General features: G+C 40.1%; 2 protein-coding genes across 3 annotated transcripts; one reads left to right on the forward strand and one right to left on the reverse strand.

Moving 5' to 3' along the window:
- The first annotated feature begins 832 nt into the window (after positions 1 to 832).
- On the forward strand, positions 833 to 10518 carry LOC122823369 (protein FAM13A-like). Of its 2 annotated transcripts, XM_044102911.1 has the most exons (12): positions 833 to 1682; positions 2274 to 2595; positions 3616 to 3757; positions 4455 to 4536; positions 5261 to 5321; positions 5556 to 5676; positions 5769 to 5852; positions 6357 to 6452; positions 6771 to 6982; positions 7093 to 7194; positions 7673 to 7811; positions 7981 to 10518. In XM_044102911.1, the coding sequence occupies exons 1-11, from the start codon at positions 1469 to 1471 to the stop codon at positions 7794 to 7796; spliced, it is 1560 nt and encodes a 519-aa protein (XP_043958846.1). In that variant the 5' UTR covers positions 833 to 1468; the 3' UTR covers positions 7797 to 7811; positions 7981 to 10518. The 2 variants fall into 2 exon arrangements, with proteins under 2 accessions (XP_043958846.1, XP_043958845.1); XM_044102910.1 differs by having other exon boundaries at positions 834 to 1682; positions 7673 to 10518.
- Positions 10519 to 10625: 107 nt separating this feature from the next.
- asah2 (N-acylsphingosine amidohydrolase 2) lies at positions 10626 to 21649 on the reverse strand. The gene is made up of 21 exons (XM_044102908.1): positions 21588 to 21649; positions 20965 to 21084; positions 20119 to 20198; positions 18106 to 18249; positions 17522 to 17698; positions 17219 to 17346; positions 16090 to 16167; positions 15417 to 15537; positions 14993 to 15118; positions 14820 to 14906; positions 14628 to 14732; positions 14027 to 14108; positions 13819 to 13934; positions 13509 to 13603; positions 13357 to 13396; positions 13174 to 13272; positions 12813 to 12908; positions 12145 to 12294; positions 11746 to 11802; positions 11518 to 11606; positions 10626 to 11165 (listed from the first exon to the last, which is right to left on the reverse strand). Exons 2-21 carry the CDS (start codon positions 21077 to 21079, stop codon positions 10973 to 10975), a joined length of 2178 nt encoding a protein of 725 aa, XP_043958843.1. The 5' UTR covers positions 21080 to 21084; positions 21588 to 21649; the 3' UTR covers positions 10626 to 10972.
- Between the last annotated feature and the right edge of the window lie 175 nt (positions 21650 to 21824).

Here is a 21824-nt window from a genome sequence, read left to right on the forward strand (position 1 = left end):
CTATGTGACACACCTGTCTGTTCTGAATTTTAGCAGTATACCTGTACAATCTTGTGTTTGCATTGGTGCTAACATGTTTTTGTGCATGTATTGACAATATCATCATATGATTCCTCAGTCAATGTATTGACATTTTTTAATTCAGACCCATCTGTGTGGACTTGGTTTTCACATTTGTCGTCTATATTTCCTTCTCACCTCTCCTCCGCCTGCACTACACTTTTACATGTTTGCTATAGTTGAACTTGATGGAGTTAGTCTTTAAGTCATATTTTTCTTTCTGAACTTGTTGTACGTGGGTCGTGGAAAATTATATTGAAGGTCATGGGGAGTCATGGAAAAGTCATAATTTTCTTTTTTTCTAAATGCCAGTGGGAGCTCTGATTTTGGTCTTCAAAAGAACAAAATCTCAACATAACTACACTTTGGTCCAACTGATGATGCAACTTTGAAATATTAAATGATTGATGTTTTTATCAGCTTCTCAGTACTTTAGTAGTAGATCTTTTTACCACATACTTGCTTACTGTTTCTGAAGTAATTTCTTAGAAGGCTTTTACTTTTATTTCTGTAAAAATATGTTGAAGTACTCTGGGTATAATTTTTGAGTTCTCCATCAATCTCATGTTGAAGAAGAGGAGGAGGTTTTGTGTGCATCTCTCTGTGAGGCAGCAGCGTTCACTGGCTCTAAGGAGAAGGACGTCCCTCCTCCTCCTTCTCCTCTTTCTCCTTCATCCTGCGCGTTTATGAATGAGATGATGTCAGCAGCAGGGCCCTCCCTCTCTGATGCGGGAAAAACCTCACAATCAGATAGAGAGACGGTCCCCCACACGTCTGTAATCCTGACGGAGGCAAACATCTCCATCCTCCTCCTCTCAACCCCCTCCTCTTCCTCTCAAGACTGAGGATGAGTAATCCAGCCGGTGAGGGAGGGGAGACGAGAGAGGTGCGCACACAGTGAGGTGAGAGAGAGAGAGAGAGAGGGGGAGGAAGGGAGGAGACCATTGCATCATCACCGCCATCATCATCATCAGTGAACGTGCAAAACGACAGAATTCAAAAAACCGTCCTGCTGAGCCGAGTCTGATCGGAGCAGGCTAATTCCTGAGCACTCACTGCCAGCGCAGGAGGAAGGAACCGGGAGAGCATCATCTACGGCAGCCGGATTTCACTGAAACACCTGGACCACACTGCTGAGTGAGCAAAGGATTTATATTTAACCTCCTTACATCTGGCTGACCCACAGGGATGAGGCTAATTCGTGGATTAAACGCTGAGTGAGTCATCCTTTCGTTTGGAGGACATGGTCGTACCCCAAGAAGCAACCAGCACATCTTCCTGCCCCCTCAACATGTAACCATCCAGGGACTGAGAGCGGGCTAATATCTGGATCCATCACAGTGACGGGACTCACTACTGTCCGTGTTGGACACACTCCTCTTAGGACCTGGTGTATCAGTGTGTCGGCATGTTTTGCTTCTGCCTGCAGAGTTCCCTGCTTAAGCTCCAGGCTCTGGATGTGGAGGGAGGGTCCTCGCGGGGGACGTCCCCAGAGGAGAGCCCCTCTGCCCTGGGCAGCAAGGAGCAGAAGAGCCCCTGCGTCCCCGTCGAGTTGGGGGGGAAGGACGGGAGGACGACAGCTCTCTGCCACAGAGCCCCAACAGATGAGAACCACCCACCAGGTACACCTGTCTGTCTCTATCCCCACCTGTCTGTCTCTTTTCCTCCTCATTGTTTTCCTGCCCCAACCTGTCTGTCCTCACTTGTCTGTCTCTGTGCAGGTCAGATGTTGTCCCTCTAAAGCTCCTTCTGAACTGTTTTCAGATTTTTGTCTCTGGGTTTCTGATGAATCAGCTCCTTCTAGCCTCTCACAGAGAGTGTGTGTGTAGGTGTGTGTGTAGGTGTGTACGTGCGTGTGTGTGTGTGTGTGTGTGTGTGTGCGTGCGTGTGCGTGTGTGTGTGTGTTTTCAGTCTCCCACCTCCCTTCAGCGATCAGCTATTTATAGCCACCGAAGTAAAACTCTGTGAAGCACACTGACCTCCTTCGGCTCCTCGACTCTCGCTCAAACTGCGTGCCTCACCGAGGCTGCTCTGTGTTAGCATTTGCTGAGAATTCAAAGTGGAATCGGAGACTAAGCAGGATCAGCTCCTGTAGCAGGAGCATCTTTACATCTAGCTAATTGCTGAAAATGTTGGAGAACCGATGTGATCCCATGAAATATGCATGAGAAATGGGCCATTAAGTCCGTTAATTTGTGGTTTGTTTTCACCAGAGCTCCTGACGGTCCTGACCAGACCTTCACAACTCCCCAGACACCAGCCGTTAGCTTCCATCCATCCCAGCCAGCAGCCCCAGGTCTCCGACGGGACATTGTCCCCCAGTCCTCATCATTCCCCACAGAGGAGCAGCCCTGGGGGTGAGGTTGGAGGAGGAGGAGACGGATCGGAGGGGGGAGGAGGAGGTGGAGCTTTCCTCCAGCTGCTGGCAGGCCTCCCCAGCCCCCTGCCCTCCCCACGCTGCTGCAGCCCCAGCCTGAGGTTCAACTCCGACCCAGATACAGCTCCCTCACCGCCCTGCAGCCAGCAGTACATGCTGTGAGCATCCGAAGCGTAGCGCTGAGATGTTAACCTTGGTTAAAAATACGGGTGTCAAACTCCAGTCCTCATGGGTGGATGTTGTGCATTTCTCATATAAAGGGAGTTGATTTTGAGCTATTGTGAATTTAGGCGTTGTTTGTCCTGAAGTAGTTTCAGTTTCAGTCTTCTTTGAGTCTAGAATTGGAGACCCGCTGTTGATGGTTTTCTCTTGAGTTGAACATCATGTGTCCAGATGTTGGTACAACTTAGGTCTGGGCTTAAGAGTGGTAGGACTAGACTGGTGTTTGTCAAGTTTTGGCACATGTTGAATATATATATATATATATATATATATATATATATATATATATATATATATATATATATAAATATATATATATATATATATATATATATATATATATATATATATATATATATATATATATATATATATATGTCCATTTTGGGCTCCTTTAAAGTTCATTCATAGTAATAGGCAGAGACACAGTGTGGGACTGGTTACACAATATGAATGTCTATTGGTTATTGTCAGACATAAAGGATTTTCCTTCCAGCACACTATCACAAGACTTATAAAAACAAGCAGAGCGTTTTGAATGAAATCTAGTGAGTCTGTTTTTTTTCTTTTTGCCGTGACGAGGCGATTTTATTTCGACCTTGTGTCTGCCTTTTTAATGCATCTTACATAATCCATCCATTATTTTCCTATTTTATCTTTAGAGCCAAAGCTTGAGGCCGGGGGGTCAAAATGTGTCCATGACCCAGTTTGTGGTTGGATGTCTCACTAGACTCTCTCTTTCATATGACTGAATTTGACTCGGTGTTCTGCTAGAAAAAGGGTGGCCTTCCCAAATTATTCAGAATCGACTCCCTGATTACGGGTGAGGCTCAACAGAAATGAGTGAGACTGACACATAATATCTAGTTTAAATTTCACCGAGGCCCTGGTTTGTAGTTTATGTTCAGCAGAAAGATGGAAACTAGTGACGCTGAACCTTACTTTCCTCTGTGCAGGTGCAGGAGTCTAGGGGACAGGACTGAGGTTTCAGAGGACGAGTGTCCAGCGTCCATCCCTTTCCTCACCCGACACATTCAAAGCCTGAAGAAGAGGGTTCGCAGGTTTGAGGATCAGTTTGAGCAGGAAATGAACTACAAGGTAAATCTACTCCTTCTCTCTCACATGATGAGGTAACTAAATCAGTTTAAAGGCGTCAAATACGGCTTATTTTTCTCTTCCTATTTTTGCTTTAGTTATGGCATATATTTATATATCACTGTGGAGTAGAACAGCAACAAAATGCATGATTTCCAGCTGTGTTTGTTCCTTTTTTGATATACTTAAACACAGTACAAGCCATTTCATAAGCAAACAAAATAAAGACTGTTTCTTCTCCGGACACCCACACAGTCTTGATATTCAGAATATATTCCACAAAAATAGGAAATGGCTTAGCCCTTCTTGCTGCCAGCCCTCAACAACTTAAAATTCTTTCAAATAATCTGAACTTTTAAGACAGTTTAAAGGGCAGTAGCTTTCAGCAGACAGCATGTCAGATTAGCATGTGAGCTAATCTTCCCATTCTGAGTAGAAGCTTCTACTCAGAATTTCTAAACTCCCTGTTTATGTTCATGTCGTAATTGTCAGATGTTAGGTTCTTTGGTGCTTATTCACGCCCCTCTTCTGAATGCCGCCCCGGACAACTTCCCAAAACGTCAACTGTCTACTGATATGTAAAGTTTAGTATTTAAACACATATCTGCGGATATTAGTTGCGATGATTTATTTTAAATGGTGTTGAATTCTTTCGTTAATCTGAATTGTCGTCTGTTTTGTGTGCGTTTGTGTTTTTCAGCCGTCCCACAATGATAAATATTCAAGCCCGGAGATGATCAGAGTAATGAGTGAGCTGGCAAAAGCTCGCAAACAACTTAAAGGTAAAATGCAACAAAGATCCGCAATTTCTGTGCCAGCTTGTCCAAAAAAAAAGAAATTGATTTGAATTTAGATTTGTCACAGTCACTATAATGAATTGTCAGGTTCAAATACCCTAAACACCTTCACACACACACAGACAAAGACAAAGAGGCAAGTGAATTAAAATTTGTTACTTGAGGAGAGAAAGAACGGGAAGCGATCGTTTTGGTCTCCAAACTTGCTCTGATGTCCCCTCTTGTTTAAATAGATTAGCAGCTGCTTATCAGGGGGAGGGGCAAACAACAAACCCAGCTGCTAACACACATTTACATCTCTTTTCTATACAATGCAATGTTCTATCTTTCTGCATGTGAAGTCTGAAGCGCAGTTCCAGTATGTCTGGGTCACAAACTTCGACTGTTAGCCTTTGGCTGTTTCCCTGTCAGGCCAGCCTCTCCTTCCACTTTGGCATGCTTATGTCCTCCTGCAGACATTACTAAAAGGCACACATTGTAGAAACAAACAGACATAGATTCTCACAGTCCTTAGTATGATGATCTCTGTTTATATAGTTTATTAATTTAATCCTATCATAAATCTATTGTAGTTCGAACATATGAAAAAGACTAATAAAAAACATTGAACCACATGTTAGGCATTTAATTGGTCTTGCTATGATAATTATTAATGTACATTTTATCCACTGTACTTTTTGCTGTTGTTCTGATTGTGCGTCCTCTGCAGAGTTGAGACTTCGACAGTCGGTGTTTGAGTCAAAGGAGCAGGAATCCAGCGAAACATGCAGGTAATGTTCCACACAAATTCATCCATTCATTGTCTGAATAACAATTGTTGGAAAAAACAATTGTTGGAAAAAATCCTTAGAAGAGTCAGGATTTACATAGCTAAATTACTAAATTCAAGTAATAAAATTTGTAATCAGATATTTAAAAGGTATAACTCAATTGTTGCATAAACAAAACAATTAAATATATATATATATATTTTTTCATCTGGGTTCTTTACTCTTAATCTGCAGATCAGGTTCCGGTCAGCAGGGGGCGTCGGACCACAAACCATCTCTAGAGGAAACTGTGGAGTCTCTGTTCAGGCGGCTGAGAGAGAAGAGACAGTCTCTGGGTCTCCCTGACAACATGAAGGTTGGTGTTCGCTGTGATGGCTGTCTGAGTTGCTTCTGTGAGCTGAGCCTGACCTCCGCTTCGACTTCCTGTCTGCTCCTGTTGGTGTACAGGAGATGACGCAGGCGCAGATGGTCCTGGAGAAGATCACACTGCAGAAATGTCTGCTGTACTTTGAGAGTGTTCACGGCCAACCAGTAAGGCTCCAACGGAAACTTTACCTTCATCTCAGATACTTAATGAGCAGGGGCGTCCCGATGCAACTTTTACACTTCAGATATGATATCGATATTACACCCTTGCGTATTGGTGATACCGATAGTGATCCAATACGATATCAGCACATTTCATACGTACTTATATTAGTTTATTTTGCTGTAAGGAATGGTAGTACAGGCTTTATAAAGTAATATCGTAAACAATGGCCAACAACTATGTATTGGTTATTATTAAAGAATGAGTCTGCAGTGCAATAACGGAACGTAGTGCTTCTAAAGCTTTTATTGGAGATTTTAAATGCCGATACAATCTGACACTCGTTTTTTTTGGCTTACATCGGACTGACTTCTGATAAATATTGGATCGGGACAACCTTGTTAATGGGGCTTTTTTCCCCCTTTAGTTTGTGTAGGAATGTTGTTGAAAAGCATATGTCAATATGAATGGTTTCAGAGGTCAATCATCTCCTTTTTATCTTTCAGGGAACGAAGCAGGAGAAGAACCTGGTGAAGCCTCTTTACGACCGCTACCAGATGATCAAACGGTTACTGTGTGCCACCCCCACCATCACCACTATAGTGAGAAACAAACACACACGCACACACACACACACATGCACACACACATATACAAATTGTTCTTGACCGGTTTAGCTTCTTTCTCAACTAGGGAAAAAAATCTGAATCAGAAGCAGATTCTCAACTGAATCTGCTTTTATTCATTACGCTGTTTCCTCTGGTGGCACTCTTAATAAAAATATATTTCAGCTTTTACTAAACTCAGTGGATTAATGTAGCTGAAAATCAGTTACATTAATGTCGAAATTACGAAGACAAAACCACAGAACTTGCGCGTGGAAGAGAGAGCGTAATGCCTTTTCTGTTTCTGTCCCTCAGGAGGAAGAGGAGGGCTCAGATGAAGAGTCTCTGACCTCCTCGGTGGTAAGTGATGTTCTAGTGCCGCCTTCTTGCAGAGCGACGTGGCCAGCTGCCAACGAGGAGGACAGCGACCGGGACAGCGACCCGGCCTTCGTGTCCCCAATAGACGAGGTGAAAGCCGTCCGTCAGCACGGCGCTCTCACCACGGCCAACCTGCATGAAGCGTCCAGGTGGGCCTTTACAGAGTCACACCTGCAACAGCGTCTGCATTCTTCATGTTTGACGCTACAACAGAGCTGGATGTCTTTTAACCCTTCTGTCCTCCCGCCTCCCGGTTAAGGTCTCAGCTGCTGGAGTGTTTGCGCCAAACCAGAGCTGAGAAGAAGATCAGGAGAAAAGTTCTGAGGGAATTCGAGGAGGAGTTTTACCGTCAGACCGGGCGGTATGTAAGCTAACGGCGCCCGTTCTAAATCACGAGAAAACACACATTTGCAGTTGTTAAACTTTGTAATGTTTTGGTATCAACTGGTCAAAATTGGCAAAATGTTTGTCGTAGAGCTTCTGTAATGCAGAAAACGTGGAAGAATCCCCTTTAAGAAACAAAACATTGAGGATTCTGCTCACTTCTGGATGTGATCTAAATGAATCAAAAGTGTTCCAAACTGTGATGAGTGATCAATGATGGAGTTCCCCCTTTTAGCTCAGCTGAGGTAACATGTACCTCACAGAGAGCCCCGTGTGCACTGCAAAAAAATGAGAGTCTCTAATTTACTCTAATTTAAAATACCACCAGGTGTGGTTGCCAGAGTTTAACTTCTTAATCATGTTTAAAAAGTGATTTGATCGGGATTTTTTTTTTTTTTAAATAAGTGAGCAGCCATACGTGGCGTATCTTACCAAGTGACTGGTTTTTCCAACAGAGTCTGCCAGAAGGAGGACCGCACTCCGATAAAGGAGGAATACCAGGAATACAAACAGCTCAAAGCCAAACTGCGGCTGCTGGAGGTTCTGCTTAGCAAACAGGACGTCAATCAAAACCCCTGAAGGCCAACGACAGAAGTAAACTACAAAAAAAACAAAACAAAAAAAACAACTGTATCAGATGTTGAAAATTAGTGCCATACGTCAGACAGGATAACAATATATCTTCATGACAGCGGTGTTTCGACACAATGTTTGTTCCACATGTTTCTCACACATTTCTGATGCGTTTCAAACATGTTTTCAGGTATTCACTCTGATTCGTCTTCAGCGTCAGTTCAACATATCGCACAAGTGCAAAATCCATTTGCAGCGTCATTTATCCCACAGCAATTTTCTGACGTCTGGACAGAACTTCCATATGTGTTCGCAGAGTTTCTACGGCTTGTCCAACCCGACCATAATCGACGGGAAACATGTTCATAACGTGTTTAAAAGGTTGTCCTCATGAGGCTAGAGTGTGTTTGAAGTGTCGCCTGTGTGTGCTCGTATGTGTGAAACTGTGTGGCTTTGTGTTCGATGTTTTTGGCGTGAGCCACTCCTGGTTCTCCCCCCTCTGCCCTCTTAAACTGCCCTTCAGCTGGTCAGTCAAAACGCCCGGACTTTGGTCACACTGAAACTTCAGTCTGAGTGACTTCTGCTCCGGTCTAGGCCCAGTTTAATATGAACAAACATTCCTTCAATCTCAGACATTCATTTAAAAAAAATAATAATAATAAAGAACGAAGGGGTCGGTTTTCATTTGGGAAGAAAGTTGCACAGATGGTGGAGATGCTTTTATTTTATTTTACCATATGAAGACGACCAACCTTTACTAAAAAGAAAAAGGTTATCGGATCCACTTTATTCCTGGCTGTAGGATTTACTGCATTAGTTACTTCTAGCACAATAATGGCAGCTGCTTCAAAATGCTTCATTTTTGCACCTTTTAAGAAATATCACACACCAACAAGCATGTCTCAATTGAATCTCGAACATTTCTGAACATGCAGGCAGTTTTAGCTTTCTTTGCAGATACAAATTTAATCCGACAAAGCTTGGCCATACATTGGTTATTTTAGAAATGATCACTAAAAATAGTCTAATGCACAACTTATGTGCTCTTAAGTCACTTAAAAACATTGAAATCACTAAATGAATTCCATACTAAATATTATTTTTTACCATCACTGCGACCGTCCGTCAGTAGCAGAGAATCTGACAAGGTGGACAAATATTTAATTTTATTTCCTTAAGAGTCCATCCCCAGTCCTGAAGGTACTGGCATGATGATGATGATGATGATGATGATGATGATGATGATATTCAAATTCAAAAATAATTTTTCAGATGTAAAGGCTGATCCCACATGTTTTTAATCACTATGTGCTCAATCAGAGGCCGCTTGTCTACATGCTAAAATGTTATCAAAAGAAGTTTTCAACAATCTTGGAAACGCATCACAGCATCTGGGAATAAAGTGCATCGGTAAGCAAGTTTCTCAAAGCAGATAAACAAAGATTAATAATGAAAAGAAAGACATATAAAAAGTGTTAACTTAAATATATATATTTTTAATAACTTCACTTCAAGATTATAGACAGTAAATAACATGTAAGGTGGCACTTTTAGGTTATTCAATGTTTATAGTCAAAATTCAGTTTGCATTCCAACAGACTGGAGAACTAATTTGACTGTGAAGCCACAATAGTTTTTACATTTATATTTTTTTGAAATTTTTTTTTAACATGTGTGCCTTTAATAATCACAATGGTATTAACAATGTTGACATGAAGCTGTGACTCAAACACGAGAACAATCTGTTTCGCTTTAGCTCCGGTTTAGGGAAGAAAATAGGATTTGTTTTTAATCCGAAAGAGCTGCTTCCTGTTTTAGAGTAGAACCAAAAGAGGAGAATTATTTTTAATTATTCAGTTATATTTAGATATAATGTTTGTTGCTGTTGGTGGGAATGGTTTTGAGAAGAAAACACGGAGGGATCCTCTGCTCCGGCATCATCAATCTACCTGTGACGTCACTTTAAGTGCAGGAGGACATCCGTTACTCAGTGTTTAATCCGACTGCTGAATGAACAGAGACGCATGTTTTAATACATCCAAGCACTTTAAATTTTCAAAAAGGGAAAAATCATTTTCACCCAAAAGCTCAATATGCAAACGGGTTCAAGTTGCTCCGGTGACATTTAGTTTTCCATATCTTCAACGGATGAGAGTTTCAGTTGTTCGGGGTAAGAGAGCTGACAGATGATCTGTAAATAATCTGTGAATGTGCGAGATGGAGAGAGAGAAAGAGGGAAAAAAAAAGGGCTTCCAGAGGCGGCAGGGCTCAGATGTCAAACGTCACACGAGTGACGTCTGTGCGTCAGTAGATCCCAACTGAACCATGACGCATTTTTACAGTTAGATGCCGAGTAAAGCTGGAGAACAAATCCGCACCCCCAACAAAAAATAAACAAAAACATTTTTACACATCACATGTTTAAAAATGAAAATGTACTCCGTTGTTGAGGAAAAGCATGTGTAAAATAATCATAATCGAGCTTGTGGGTTCCGTTATGTACAGAGAAACCCTGGTAGTCTTCTGTAACCCCCGATCTCTCTGATAAAATGTGTTTTACTTGACCGAGGTTTAGTTGTCCGCCGACTTCCTGAAACCGCCGAATGCACGTCAGTGTTGCTGTAGTGACCTTATCCCTGCTGCTGTGACGATTCATTTTGTTCCTGTAATGTATAACCCTGGCTTGGCTGAGACATTTCTATACAGACAAGTTTAAAATAAATATTTTGCTATAAACGTGCGTTTGTCTTTTTTAATTGAGTTAAATGTTTAGCTGAGGGTAAGACATAAGTGAGAGATTTTAACAAATAAGAAAAAAAAAAGAGAGAAAAAATCTGGGTGGAACAATGCTGTAATAATAGGACAAAACATCTGCAAAGAAGACGATAAAAACAAAACGAATGAACATGTGCGGAGAGAAATTGTTCACAAAAAACACAGGATTATAGGCCTGAGACACAATGGAAATGCTACAGAATCAAGGACAACAAAAGATTTTTACCAATATACACAAAGCAATTAATTTATATTTCATAATTTACTATTTAGAAACATTATTTTTCTAAATGTGTTGTGGCTCATTCCTTAAGTCTAAACAAATGTTTCTGAGATCCTGATGGAACAATTCTGGGCGCTCAGAGGAAGGATCAAGAGTTGTGGTTGTGGACTGGTCGGTCGCGTGATTAATAGTAGCTGGACCTGACCGAGAAGACGTCGGACGAGCCTTCATACGGCGTGATGACGGGTCTCAGGGCTTTCAGCTCTTTGTAATGTCCAAAGTGTCTGATCCTGTAGGAGCCAGTAGGAGCAGAGGAGGGAATGAACCATTCAACTGTGGCATTGTTCTGTCGATTTGAACCCTTTAGCCAGTGGAACCTGCAGAAATTACAGTTTGGGGGTTAACTTTAGTCTCAAGTTTAAAGAAAATATGTTTGCAACTGTGTACACCAAAAAAAAAAAAATAATAATAATAATAAGGTTTCCTCCTGCAATTTGTGGCCTGAAATTGAAATTGCTAGGTCCCAACGCAAAACCGTTGAAAAAGAACATTTCCAAACCTCCTATTGTACAGTTCAGTCACAAATGGAAAAAAAAAAATACTAACAAGCCACACAACACTACACTGATGCAAGTTTTGGCAAAGTACCCTGTTCATCTCATTATTTAAGAAAGTTGAAATGCTTTGGGTTTTTTTTTTGTCAATTAAGAAATTTGCAGGTAAACCAACCTGGTCTCCCACGACGCATCATTGTAAACAACCTCCCAGCTTTCTGTTCTGTTGTCATAAATCTCCACTGTGACAAATGTCCGGTCTCTCTGCAACAAAGAAAACAAGTTGTTAGTAAGGATGAAAACAGGATCTTACAACAATTCTGTAAAACTCTCAGACGTTCAAAGGTAAAAAAAATCAACAGCGACTACTGCAGAAAAAAAAGGGGAAAAACTCTTTCCTTACAATGTCTCCTGAATGTCGAGGATTTCCTGCTACAAATGTGACTGAGACGACGTCACCCTAAAATAATAAAAAAAAGAAGATGTAAACAAAGTTTATTTTAGATATGTAGATTAAAAAAACCTATCTGCATTTAAGAATATGCATATAGGGAAATTTAACGTGATTAGTGTAAACAGTTATCTCAAAGTGTTCCATTTATTCTGCTTTCGATTAAGTTAAGTTAAATGAAACAAAATATTTGAATTGTTGGAGAATTTGTGCCAAAAGAAAGTATTCAGTGATTAAGTGAAGTCTGATGAATGCTTAATAAATCTACATGACATCAGGAAAACAATAAAGCTGGGCAGATTGCTGAAGCTGTGAAGGAAAACCTTTCAGGTGTGAGGATGGGCCTCCTACCTGCCTGTAGACGGGAAGAACTTGCTCCAGAACGTCTCCGAAGCTGCTGTTTTCAGGCTTCCTGTCCACCGCGGCTGCAGCCATTAAATTAAACAGGTTGTTTGTAAAGAAGGGAGGCTCAGGGCCAACAGGCAGCTCCGACACTTTGTCCTGAAAACACAAAAAGCATCTATGCTGTCACAGGAATTTCATGCATTTGATATATATATATATATATATATATATATATATATATATATATATATATATATATATATATATATATATATAAAGGAATGAACCCTATATATATATATAAATATATAGGGTTCATTTTTTTAAATCTTTGTAAAATCCAGATGTTAGAGCAACCTTTTGCAAAACTTTACTTTTTAAAAACTCAAAAAACACACACACAGCTTTTCAGATAACCTAACATGCAATCTAGAGAGCTGATTTATTTATTTATTTATTTTTTTTGCATTTACAAATGTTATCTTGACCTTTGCTTCTTCCTTTTACTTGTCTAAAAAAATACACTGTCATCCTAACCGTAACATTAATCATTTAAAATGTCAGTATCATCACTGGTCAGAATTAATTGGTGATGAAGAAGAATATCCCTAATTAAAAATTAGCGCATTTTGTCTTTTTAAATCACAGCAAACTTATTCATTGCCTGACCACACCTGGGCGATGGCTTTGGCTAGTTCACGGTACTTGTGCAGGTAAGCAGTGAGTGTGTGTGGACCGTAGATGGTGGACGCTCCTTCATACCGCTGCACCTGCAACACACGGGTGGAAATTTGTTGGATAATATCAGAAAGTAACTAGAGGCAACTATCAGGCCATGAAAAAAACCCCCAAAATCTCTCTTCCTAACTAAATTTATCGAAGTTATTCATAATATAATAGGACTTTGTGTCTTAAATGCTTGATTTAGGTTCATTTAAACACCCCGGTTATGAATTATTCACATTTTGTTCTGGCCTTGGCTGCTCGGTAGACGGATTTTAAGACGACACATTTGACGAGTGATCAGACAAATACCTGGTACTCCTCATACGTGGTTATGTAGTGAGTGTAGACGTTACTAAGTCCGGCAATCACCACCTCTGAGTTCCTGAAGGTGCCCACGGACGTCAGCTCCTGATAAACAACAACATGTGTTAAGAGCTCAGCGTAAAGCCACGTAACGAGCTGCCGAATATTTGCGTAGATGTCGGTGCTCACCTTTTTGACCGCTTCTCGCAGCCTCCTTCCTGACATGGTGCTGTGGAAGCAACCGCATAAATAAAGAGCATATAAGCAACAGTGCTACCAATAGACTTGGTGTGCAGTCAGCTTCTTTATGGTCGGGGACAACTGAGGTAAAACATGGTTACGTAATTTCCCCGGGGACAGCGATGACGGCCACGGATCCGATGGTGATGATCTGAACATCCACGATCTGAGGATGCCAAGGCAGAGGCCAGTTCATCTGTACGCCACGAAAACAAAAAACGCTCAGACTGCTTCAACGATCACATTTTCGATCTTTTAAGTAAACTGAAGAGCATGCGTTCCCATTAGCAACAGGTTGAAAATGACAGAGTAACACTAATATCAGTCTTTTTTCATTTATTTACACTCTGTCTGGTCATCTTTTGAAAAAAAAAAAAAAAAAATCAGCATCTAAATTCTGCTACGTTTCACCTCCCCTGTGCTGAAGAGGATGGGTTTGGGATGATGGCATTCCTTTGTCTGGTTGGATGGTGGCCCCACCAGAGCATCCCTGATCCCATCCCAAAAGGGGTCTCCTTCCACAGCCCCTTCACACACAGCGAGAGTCACAGGCTATGTCAGGTAAAGGGCGACGTTTCATAATGACATTCGAATGAGAGCAAGACCACAATAAAATCACCTTGAGTGAAATTCAAGTCTCCTCCCCCGTCTATCGCTCCTGCTGCAAAACTGTGACCCAGTGCTGGTTTACATGTCCTGACCTAAAAAAGAAAAAAACAGCACACACATAAATATATGTGTGGTAACATTGAAAAAATTCCAGTTTGAATTGGTAAACTCATAGACGCTTTCCCTACTTTCAGATACTCACAACAATCTAGAAAATCATGATTTTACTACAAGTTTATCCTATAAAACATCCCATCAATCCAGACACCAGATTTAATGATGACGTGTATTTTAACTCTTGATTTGCTAGCTGCCACGCTCTAACGCATCGTAACATAAATGAAAATACAGATAGAAAGAATTTGCAAAAAAAATCCTTTCAGAAATGAAGCATGGCACTAAAGGATGGTTTGAAAAGGTCTCTGTAACAAAAAAAAAATGTCAAATGCAAACAACATTTTAATAAATCTGAATGCAAAGAATGCTTGAATTGTACTTTTATGTTTAAAAACCATGTACAAAAATGCTTCATTTTCAATAAATGCCTCAGGTCCTAAACTTTATTTGATAATTAAGATCATTCTAAATACGTTTTACGCGTGTCTCCTGACCGTGTGCGTGTCGTTGATCTTGACGGTCACGTCCGTCATGTTGACCCACTGATGAGCGAACTGAACTGGACCTGTGACTTCTTCCGCTGCATTCGCATACAATTCCTGCAGGGGGCAGTACCACAATGTCAACCATTTTTGAAGAAGAACACTTTGAAACTGAGCTTCTGTTGTCACAAAAACGTAATGTACCTTGGCCTTTAAGTAGATGTTGTGTCCAATGATACTTGTGCTGTCAAACATGTCTTTTCCCGGCCCGAATGCCTGACACATTTTAGTCTGAAAGAGACGCACTAAATGCTCAGTTTTTACAGATGGCAGTTGTTGCGACTGCGTATTTTTATATGGTGTGTATTTTTTTTTACCCCGCCAACTGGGCAGGAACTGTTGAGATAGTCACAGGGTAGCCCAGTGTTCACACAATAAGGTCCTCTGGTGTTTGGAGAGACGTCGCCAAGGTTACTGGAGGAGAAACCCGCGACAAAACCTCCCTAAAAACATCCAAATATGAGTGCTTCAGTGTAAAATTCCAAGAAAATTGAATATTTGAGCATGAAATAAAGCAGCAGGCAAGTTAGGAGAGACGCAATAGACTCGAATGCCAGTTTAAACAGATGTGCTGCTTGTTGAATGGTTACAAGCAGAGGCTTCAACTCATCAGTAAAATCAATCAGTGGAAGAAGAATAAATACAATTTCTATCAATTCACAACACGGAGGAAAAGAAATGGGAGCTTGTCTTTGAATGTCCCTTAAAAATGTATTACAAAGTGATGCATGTGTCCTGCACCTGTCCAGGTAGATCTCCAGGGTTCTTGTCCTTCTCCAGCAGGTAGGAAGCATAACCCATGTTATCGCTGCTCACCATGCGATTGGTGTAGTTCATGCTGACAGCATGCACAGCAAACCAGCTGTGGACATAAGGAGCTTCATATTAGGAGCTGTCATAATTAACTTTTATCTATATGCAAATATTCAACTTTAAACTGTTTTACAATATTTTTCTTAACAGATAGCAGAAAAATATTTTGCATTTTTACTCTGCAGGAGTTGGTTGATTGAATGGAAAGTGAAATCAAATTTAAACAGATGATGTTTAGAAACGTGGTGTAGGTGCTAAACATTTATTTGCAAACAATTCTAATGGAGAATATGAAAATCTGATATACGTTTAGAGATACAAGTTGGACGCTAATTTGTTGTCGATTCTAAAATAAAGAAGTCCTAAAAAAAAACCTAAATGTTTATGAGTTCCCCTTCAGTTTCTGTGGTGTAAAAATGATGAGGAGCAGTTCAGGCTGTTGTCAAAACAAAAAAGCGCAAAAACTATGGTTGATAAAGCAGAATTAATATACTCATCAATAATTTACACAATATTAAAACAACTGAAGATATTTTTTTTTAGAAGAAAACGTAATTATGCATTTGCTCTTATAAATAATAATAAAAAAACATGTCTTTACCTAATCATACCAATCCCATCGCCATCCAGATCTGTGAACTTCAGCACCAAGACGTCTTTGTCTGTGTTCGACTTGTACCTGAAGAATAATGTTAGCACTCATTAATAGTATCTTCAGAAGTTTCACCAGCTGATTAAAGCAGGTCTGATTGAAAAAATACACAAATTCCAGCTGCTCTGAGATCTGGACACATCTATTCATCTGTACATACAAAAGATCAATGAGATTTTTCTTGCTCTGTGGGTTCAGCATATCCTGGGTTTCAACTAATGATTTAACCTAATATGGACCTATAATGGATATAACACCTAATGGGCATATGTGAATAAAAATAAAGTAGTATTTTCCGACTATAGAGCGCACCATCCAAAAAGCCGCAACTACATTGTTTTTGAAAAACAAACAAAAACAACAACAAAAAAAGAAACTGTACATATTACCGGCTTATAAGCCGCACTTTTTCCATAAGCAGCAGAGGGTTGTGCCCTAATAAATCTGCTGAATTTATTAAGGACGCAGACCTCCGTCTTCAAAGCCGAACCATGGATTCGTTCACGCCGAGTTTACATGCCGTGGCTCTATTTCCGACCTGTACTGCCAGATCGATAGCCCTCAATTTAAAAACTGCATCATATGAGTTTGAAGAAATTTCTCCATTTAGAACAAGCTAGCATGAACTTGTTCTAAATAAAAATTAGCACTTTCTTCTTTGATTTTCAATTTTGACTTCCAATGATTCACTTCCGGCTAAAGAGCCCCCTGGTGGTTGAAGAAAAATCCACAGAAAAGTCGCACCGGCTATTGGCCGCATTGGCTCAAAGTGTAGGAAAAAAGTAGCGGCTTATAGTCCGAAAAAGAGGGTACATTCTCCAAACATTTCTCAAAAACGTTTGGAGAAAGTATAGGAAAATATGCTCGACATCAAAGTAGAACAAACTCAAAAGGCAAAGCATTGTGAAACACACAAAGTAAAGGAAAAACCTGTTAATACAACAGCTTTAAGCTGGACTCATTAACAAAGTCGACCAGTGTCATCATGATAGAACAAGATGAACAAAGACATAAAACCAGGTGAGAAAGGCAAGAAATGTTGATATTCACATCTTTTACTTTTTGCATCCATTCATACCTGTTCCTTTCATTCTTTGGGTTGTTCATGTAGGAGTGAGGACTTCTGTTCAGGCTGCTGTCGTCCAGCTCTCCTCTGTTCCTATAAATCCTGCCTGGCCTCATGTTACTGTGAGCTATGTCTATGCTCTGAAATAAGATTGAAATTAGTTAAATAACTATGAAGATGTTATAGATGATATGTTCTTTTTGTTGTTGTTTTTCCAGAAAAAACTGAAATACAATATTTTAGGTAACATTCAGGTTGCTTGGGAAACCCAAATCGGTGTCAGACAGGAACCAGACCGCTCTGGTGTACACGAACCTTAACGATGCCATTGACCAGAGGCTCCACGGCTGCCTTGATGTACCCTTTACTAGTGAGCATAAAAAGCGTGTACTGGAAATATCCTGCCGGGCCGCAGTGGGTGTGTGTCCCACTCAGAACAACGTTGTCATGCCTGTACAAGTCTCCATACTTCTCCTTCAGTGCCTGAAGAACCTGAAAATAGAGAAATTTGTACAAGAACTGTCAACCTGACATCAACCAGGTTGTGAATTCAAACTAATCTGGACAGTTAAAGGCAGCATTGTAAGCTTTCACTCTATGATTACGCAGGTAAGAAGTACAAACCTAACTCACTCAATTCCTTCTCTTTGCTTGCAATCAAGTAATTTCTTATTTGTTTATTTGTCTATGAATGTGTGTGGAACAGAATGAAGCAGGTCATTTGTTATTTCCTTGTGGAAAATTGTTGTGTTACAGCAGCAGAAGAGATATTTTGAAGAAAACATACAGTACGTAGTGAAGAACAGTTTGCACAATATGGGGACAATAACAACACAATCTGTACAAGCATTTTTCCATCATTTCTCTGTACAGATGTGTGTGTGTGGGTGTGTGTTTACCTCCAGCCGTAGCCTCTGAGAAATCATCCCCACATCAGCAGTGACGAACACGACTCTTCGACTCCCATCGTCGATGATGAAGGCTCGACTGTACAGACGTGTGTGTATTCCTGCAGCTGTCTGTTGAGGGTTTGCATAACCCATCTGAAATACACAGAAAAATAAAACACCTTTTGGGAGGAGGACAGTATTTTTATCATCATGTTAGGAGGATGATTCTAGCATTTACCCTTACAGAATTGTGGGCAGTGGTGATCAATGCTTGTGCACGTAAAGATGAGCTTTAAGCTCAGTCTATGTTCTCTGGCACAGTGTGAAGGGTGGAGTTGAATAACAGGTAAACATTCAGCTATGGGTTTTTCCCCATTTCTATAGCAACATAAATGTTTTGGATGGTTTACCTGCTATTGTCAAACCTATCCAACTCCTAATAAGAGGATACAAAGATGCTGCCAAACAAAAAAAATGACTTCAAGCTTTTAGTTTTAATGGTTTGTGTAGAGAGTTCTGAATCTGTCTCAGGCTCCTGATTTAGTCTTTTGAGGATAAACTGGCCTCAGTGTAGACGGCTAAACTAAAAGACACTCAATTATCTTGAAGAAAGTTTGAAAAAATTAGTCCACCCCATTCAGATTAGGGTAGACCATGTCACCTGCTTCCAGCAGGAACCTGTTGGTCGAAACCTTGGGCTTGGCCAGGGTCAACACAGAAGGTATTAAAAGCCTCCTATGCAATCTGTCATAGAAACTGTTTTAATGTGGAATTTCCAAAGAATCCTGAATCACTTCCAGACAGATCCTACACTTTCTGTCTGCAGGTTTCTGTCTGTTTTTGAGTTTTGTACGACTCAAAATGTGTTTAATCTCACACTTATGAGTGTGTTATTTCTTGGATTGTGACAACTAAAACTGAAATAAACTTTGGATATGAGATTTAACAGGAGAAATGATTGCTTCCATCAGAAGTGAAAACTGAAACATGTGTCTGCTGTCTTCTAATCAGATTAAGAAGTCTTTATCAGGTTGCTTTCTGATCCAACCCCTTCACTTTGACACAGTCCGACATCTCCTTTGCTGTTTTCTGGTAACTCAGCACATGTGTCGTGCAAGATTTCTAATGAGTCATAATAAAGGTTATCAGTCTAACACACCCAGTCAGGTAAAGGGGCGTCCTGTCTTCTACAGACTTTCCTTCTCATGATGTTGTTTGCCTGCTTCGGATGTGTGGACCATTCAAACGCTGTTAGAGCCAAAGGAATTTTTCAATGATAATCTGCTGATAACTAACAGATAAGAAGCCAACAACCAATGGCCTCGTGTAATTAACCCTGAATGAAATTGCGACCTCATTCAGGCTCTGCTGTTATCGTCTGTACCTGATTTTCTGTTTTGTCAGCGCTGGTGGTGTCTGGGATTGGACAGAAAATTTCAGGATGTTTAGGGATTAACTTTTAGGACTTCGCCCTTATCCTGTAGCATATCTGAGAATGAACATGTTATTATCAGTGCCCCATACGAATTCTGTTATACTTTCAAAGTGCTGGTAAATAATGATTTCTTACCAGAAAACCAGCAATGAATAGAAATGTTAGGTTCTCTGTTACCTGCAGTCTATCACACAAACACATGCAGTTTATACCTCATCAGAGTTGTTTCAGCAGCAAATGGAGACCCAAAACACTGGCAAGTATGCTGATTGTTAGATAACAGTGAACCTATAGATGCAAATTCACTTCTAGATTTTAATTGCTCCCAATAAACACTACAAAACTTTCAGTTTTCCTAATACTTGTCTGGCAGCATGTGCTTTCTGCTAAGCTGAACTTAATGTTGCCTTACAGTAACTAGAACCAAACATGGAGATTAAACAGCAAATGTTAATTTTGTTAACAAAGAAACTGAAGCATGGATTTTGTACAACTTTGAAACTCTCCTTCCAAAGCTTTGTAAACTAATCTGAGCAGAAATTTTCAAACAGAACACCTTTAAATATTTGCTATGGTTTGGTACTGACCATAGGGATTTCAGCTGGCGGTCCGGTGCAGTCCGATCGGCCTACTCCAATCAGGTAAGTTGTGTCCTGAGGCCCTGGGGCTGGAAGGACAGAGACACTGACTGAGATGAAAAGACTCTTGTCATTCTTATAGTTAGATTCAACTCTGGAAATACATTTTTCCATCGAAAGGCTGTTTACATCATTTTAAACTGTGTTATTGTGAGCATGAGTGGGAATAAAAATAGCAATAGGTATTTCATTCCATATAACACAGTAGGAGTGTAACTAGTAAACCTTTTTATGGATGCAAACTCGACTAAAAACCAACCTGTTTAGGATTGTATTTGAAACGTAATCAATTACAAATTTATTGATGGAACTTGACTTAATGTCGTGTTTTGATTGTTGATTCTATGTTGCATTGTGTTTCTGTGTTTGATTTGATGTAAAGTACTTTGAAATGCCTTGCTGCTGAAATGTGCTATACAAATAAAATTTGATTGATTGATTTTCAGACTATTCATCATGTTTAGATTTCCAAAATCAACAAATACATGCACTGAAACACCCAGCAGAGAACAACCAGCATCAGGCAATGTTTATTGAATCTCCCCGCTGTCTGACAGTGAGAACATTTATTCATTATTTGTGTTATTATTTGTTTTTGCCAAATATAAATTTTGGCTTTTAAATGTGTTAAATTAATTAGTTCTTCTTTGTTTTCTCGGTGTCTATGTGTATCTACATCAAGTTGGAAAAAAAAATAAAATCTCATGACAACATGACAGTTGAATTCTCTGAACATCTCGGCTGTTTTTAGTGAACTGGACAGTTTATGCATGTTTCAGCTGCATGTGTATTTACCTTTGTCTTTTTTACCAGTAGTCAGCACTACAATCAGTGCCACACAGACGGCTGTCATGACGACGAGCAGAACGATCAGCGCCACCTGAAGAGCTGGACACCTCCTGGCTGCCATGCTGCCTGTCAGTGCAGGAGAAAACAAATTATTATCACTTGAGCTGTAAAGCTTCAGATCATCCATTTTTCATTTCACATTTAATTATCAAAATGTGCTGCAGTATGTAGGGAAGTCATATTACAAAATATTAGCAAAAAATGAGGAAATAAGCAACATGTAAACCTGCTGTTGTGTTTTCTTACCTCTGAGATTTGACAGTTTTAAAAAAATGAAAACATTGAAAAACGGTTATCTCAAATTGTTGCAAAACATGGAGAAAAGGTCAAATTAAAAATTAAAAAACTCTTTTTTTGTCAGAAAATATCAGATGGGAAAAGTGATGGTTTCTGTGAATCTTTACGTCAGATGTATTTTGTCTTATTCAACCTTCCTTCTGAACATTAAATCTAATCTAAAATCAGTTTTACGCCCTGGACCGGAGGTTTTCTGGGAAGTACAGACAGACTTACTGATGAAGAGAAAGAAAGTAAAAGAAAATATTTAGGAACAGGTAGTTTTTACCCACCTTTAGACAGAGTAGCTTCAGCACCAAGTGATTTGTTTATTGACCCGAATGGTGCTTTACAGTTCAGAATATCTCCCAGCACTGAACACTGCTGCTGTTATCTACCTGTTGAAGGTTGTTCCACACAATCTGCAGGTTCGCACTTCAAAGGTCAACAGCTGAGCTTCAAACCGATCTTAGATCTGATAGTTAGTGTCAGATAGAAACAATTGTACAGCTAATAAAGGTGCTATCAAA

The sequence above is a fragment of the Gambusia affinis genome, linkage group LG20 (assembly GCF_019740435.1).
Source record: "Gambusia affinis linkage group LG20, SWU_Gaff_1.0, whole genome shotgun sequence".
Taxonomy (NCBI): Eukaryota; Metazoa; Chordata; class Actinopteri; order Cyprinodontiformes; family Poeciliidae; genus Gambusia; species Gambusia affinis.

What these genes read in the sequence shown, in the direction of transcription:
- asah2 (XM_044102908.1), bottom strand. Translation starts at nt 21,079, where the DNA reads ATGGCAGCCAGGAGGTGTCCAGCTCTTCAGGTGGCGCTGATCGTTCTG. An exon ending in TACTGGTAAAAAAGACAAAG is followed by an intron (nt 20,199 to 20,964) that starts GTAAATACACAT and finishes CTGTCCTTCCAG; the next exon opens with CCCCAGGGCCTCAGGACACA. An exon ending in ACATCTACTTAAAGGCCAAG is followed by an intron (nt 14,733 to 14,819) that starts GTACATTACGTT and finishes TGCCCCCTGCAG; the next exon opens with GAATTGTATGCGAATGCAGC.
- LOC122823369 (XM_044102911.1), top strand. Translation starts at nt 1,469, where the DNA reads ATGTTTTGCTTCTGCCTGCAGAGTTCCCTGCTTAAGCTCCAGGCTCTG. An exon ending in GAATCCAGCGAAACATGCAG is followed by an intron (nt 5,322 to 5,555) that starts GTAATGTTCCAC and finishes CTTAATCTGCAG; the next exon opens with ATCAGGTTCCGGTCAGCAGG. An exon ending in GTCTCCCTGACAACATGAAG is followed by an intron (nt 5,677 to 5,768) that starts GTTGGTGTTCGC and finishes GTTGGTGTACAG; the next exon opens with GAGATGACGCAGGCGCAGAT.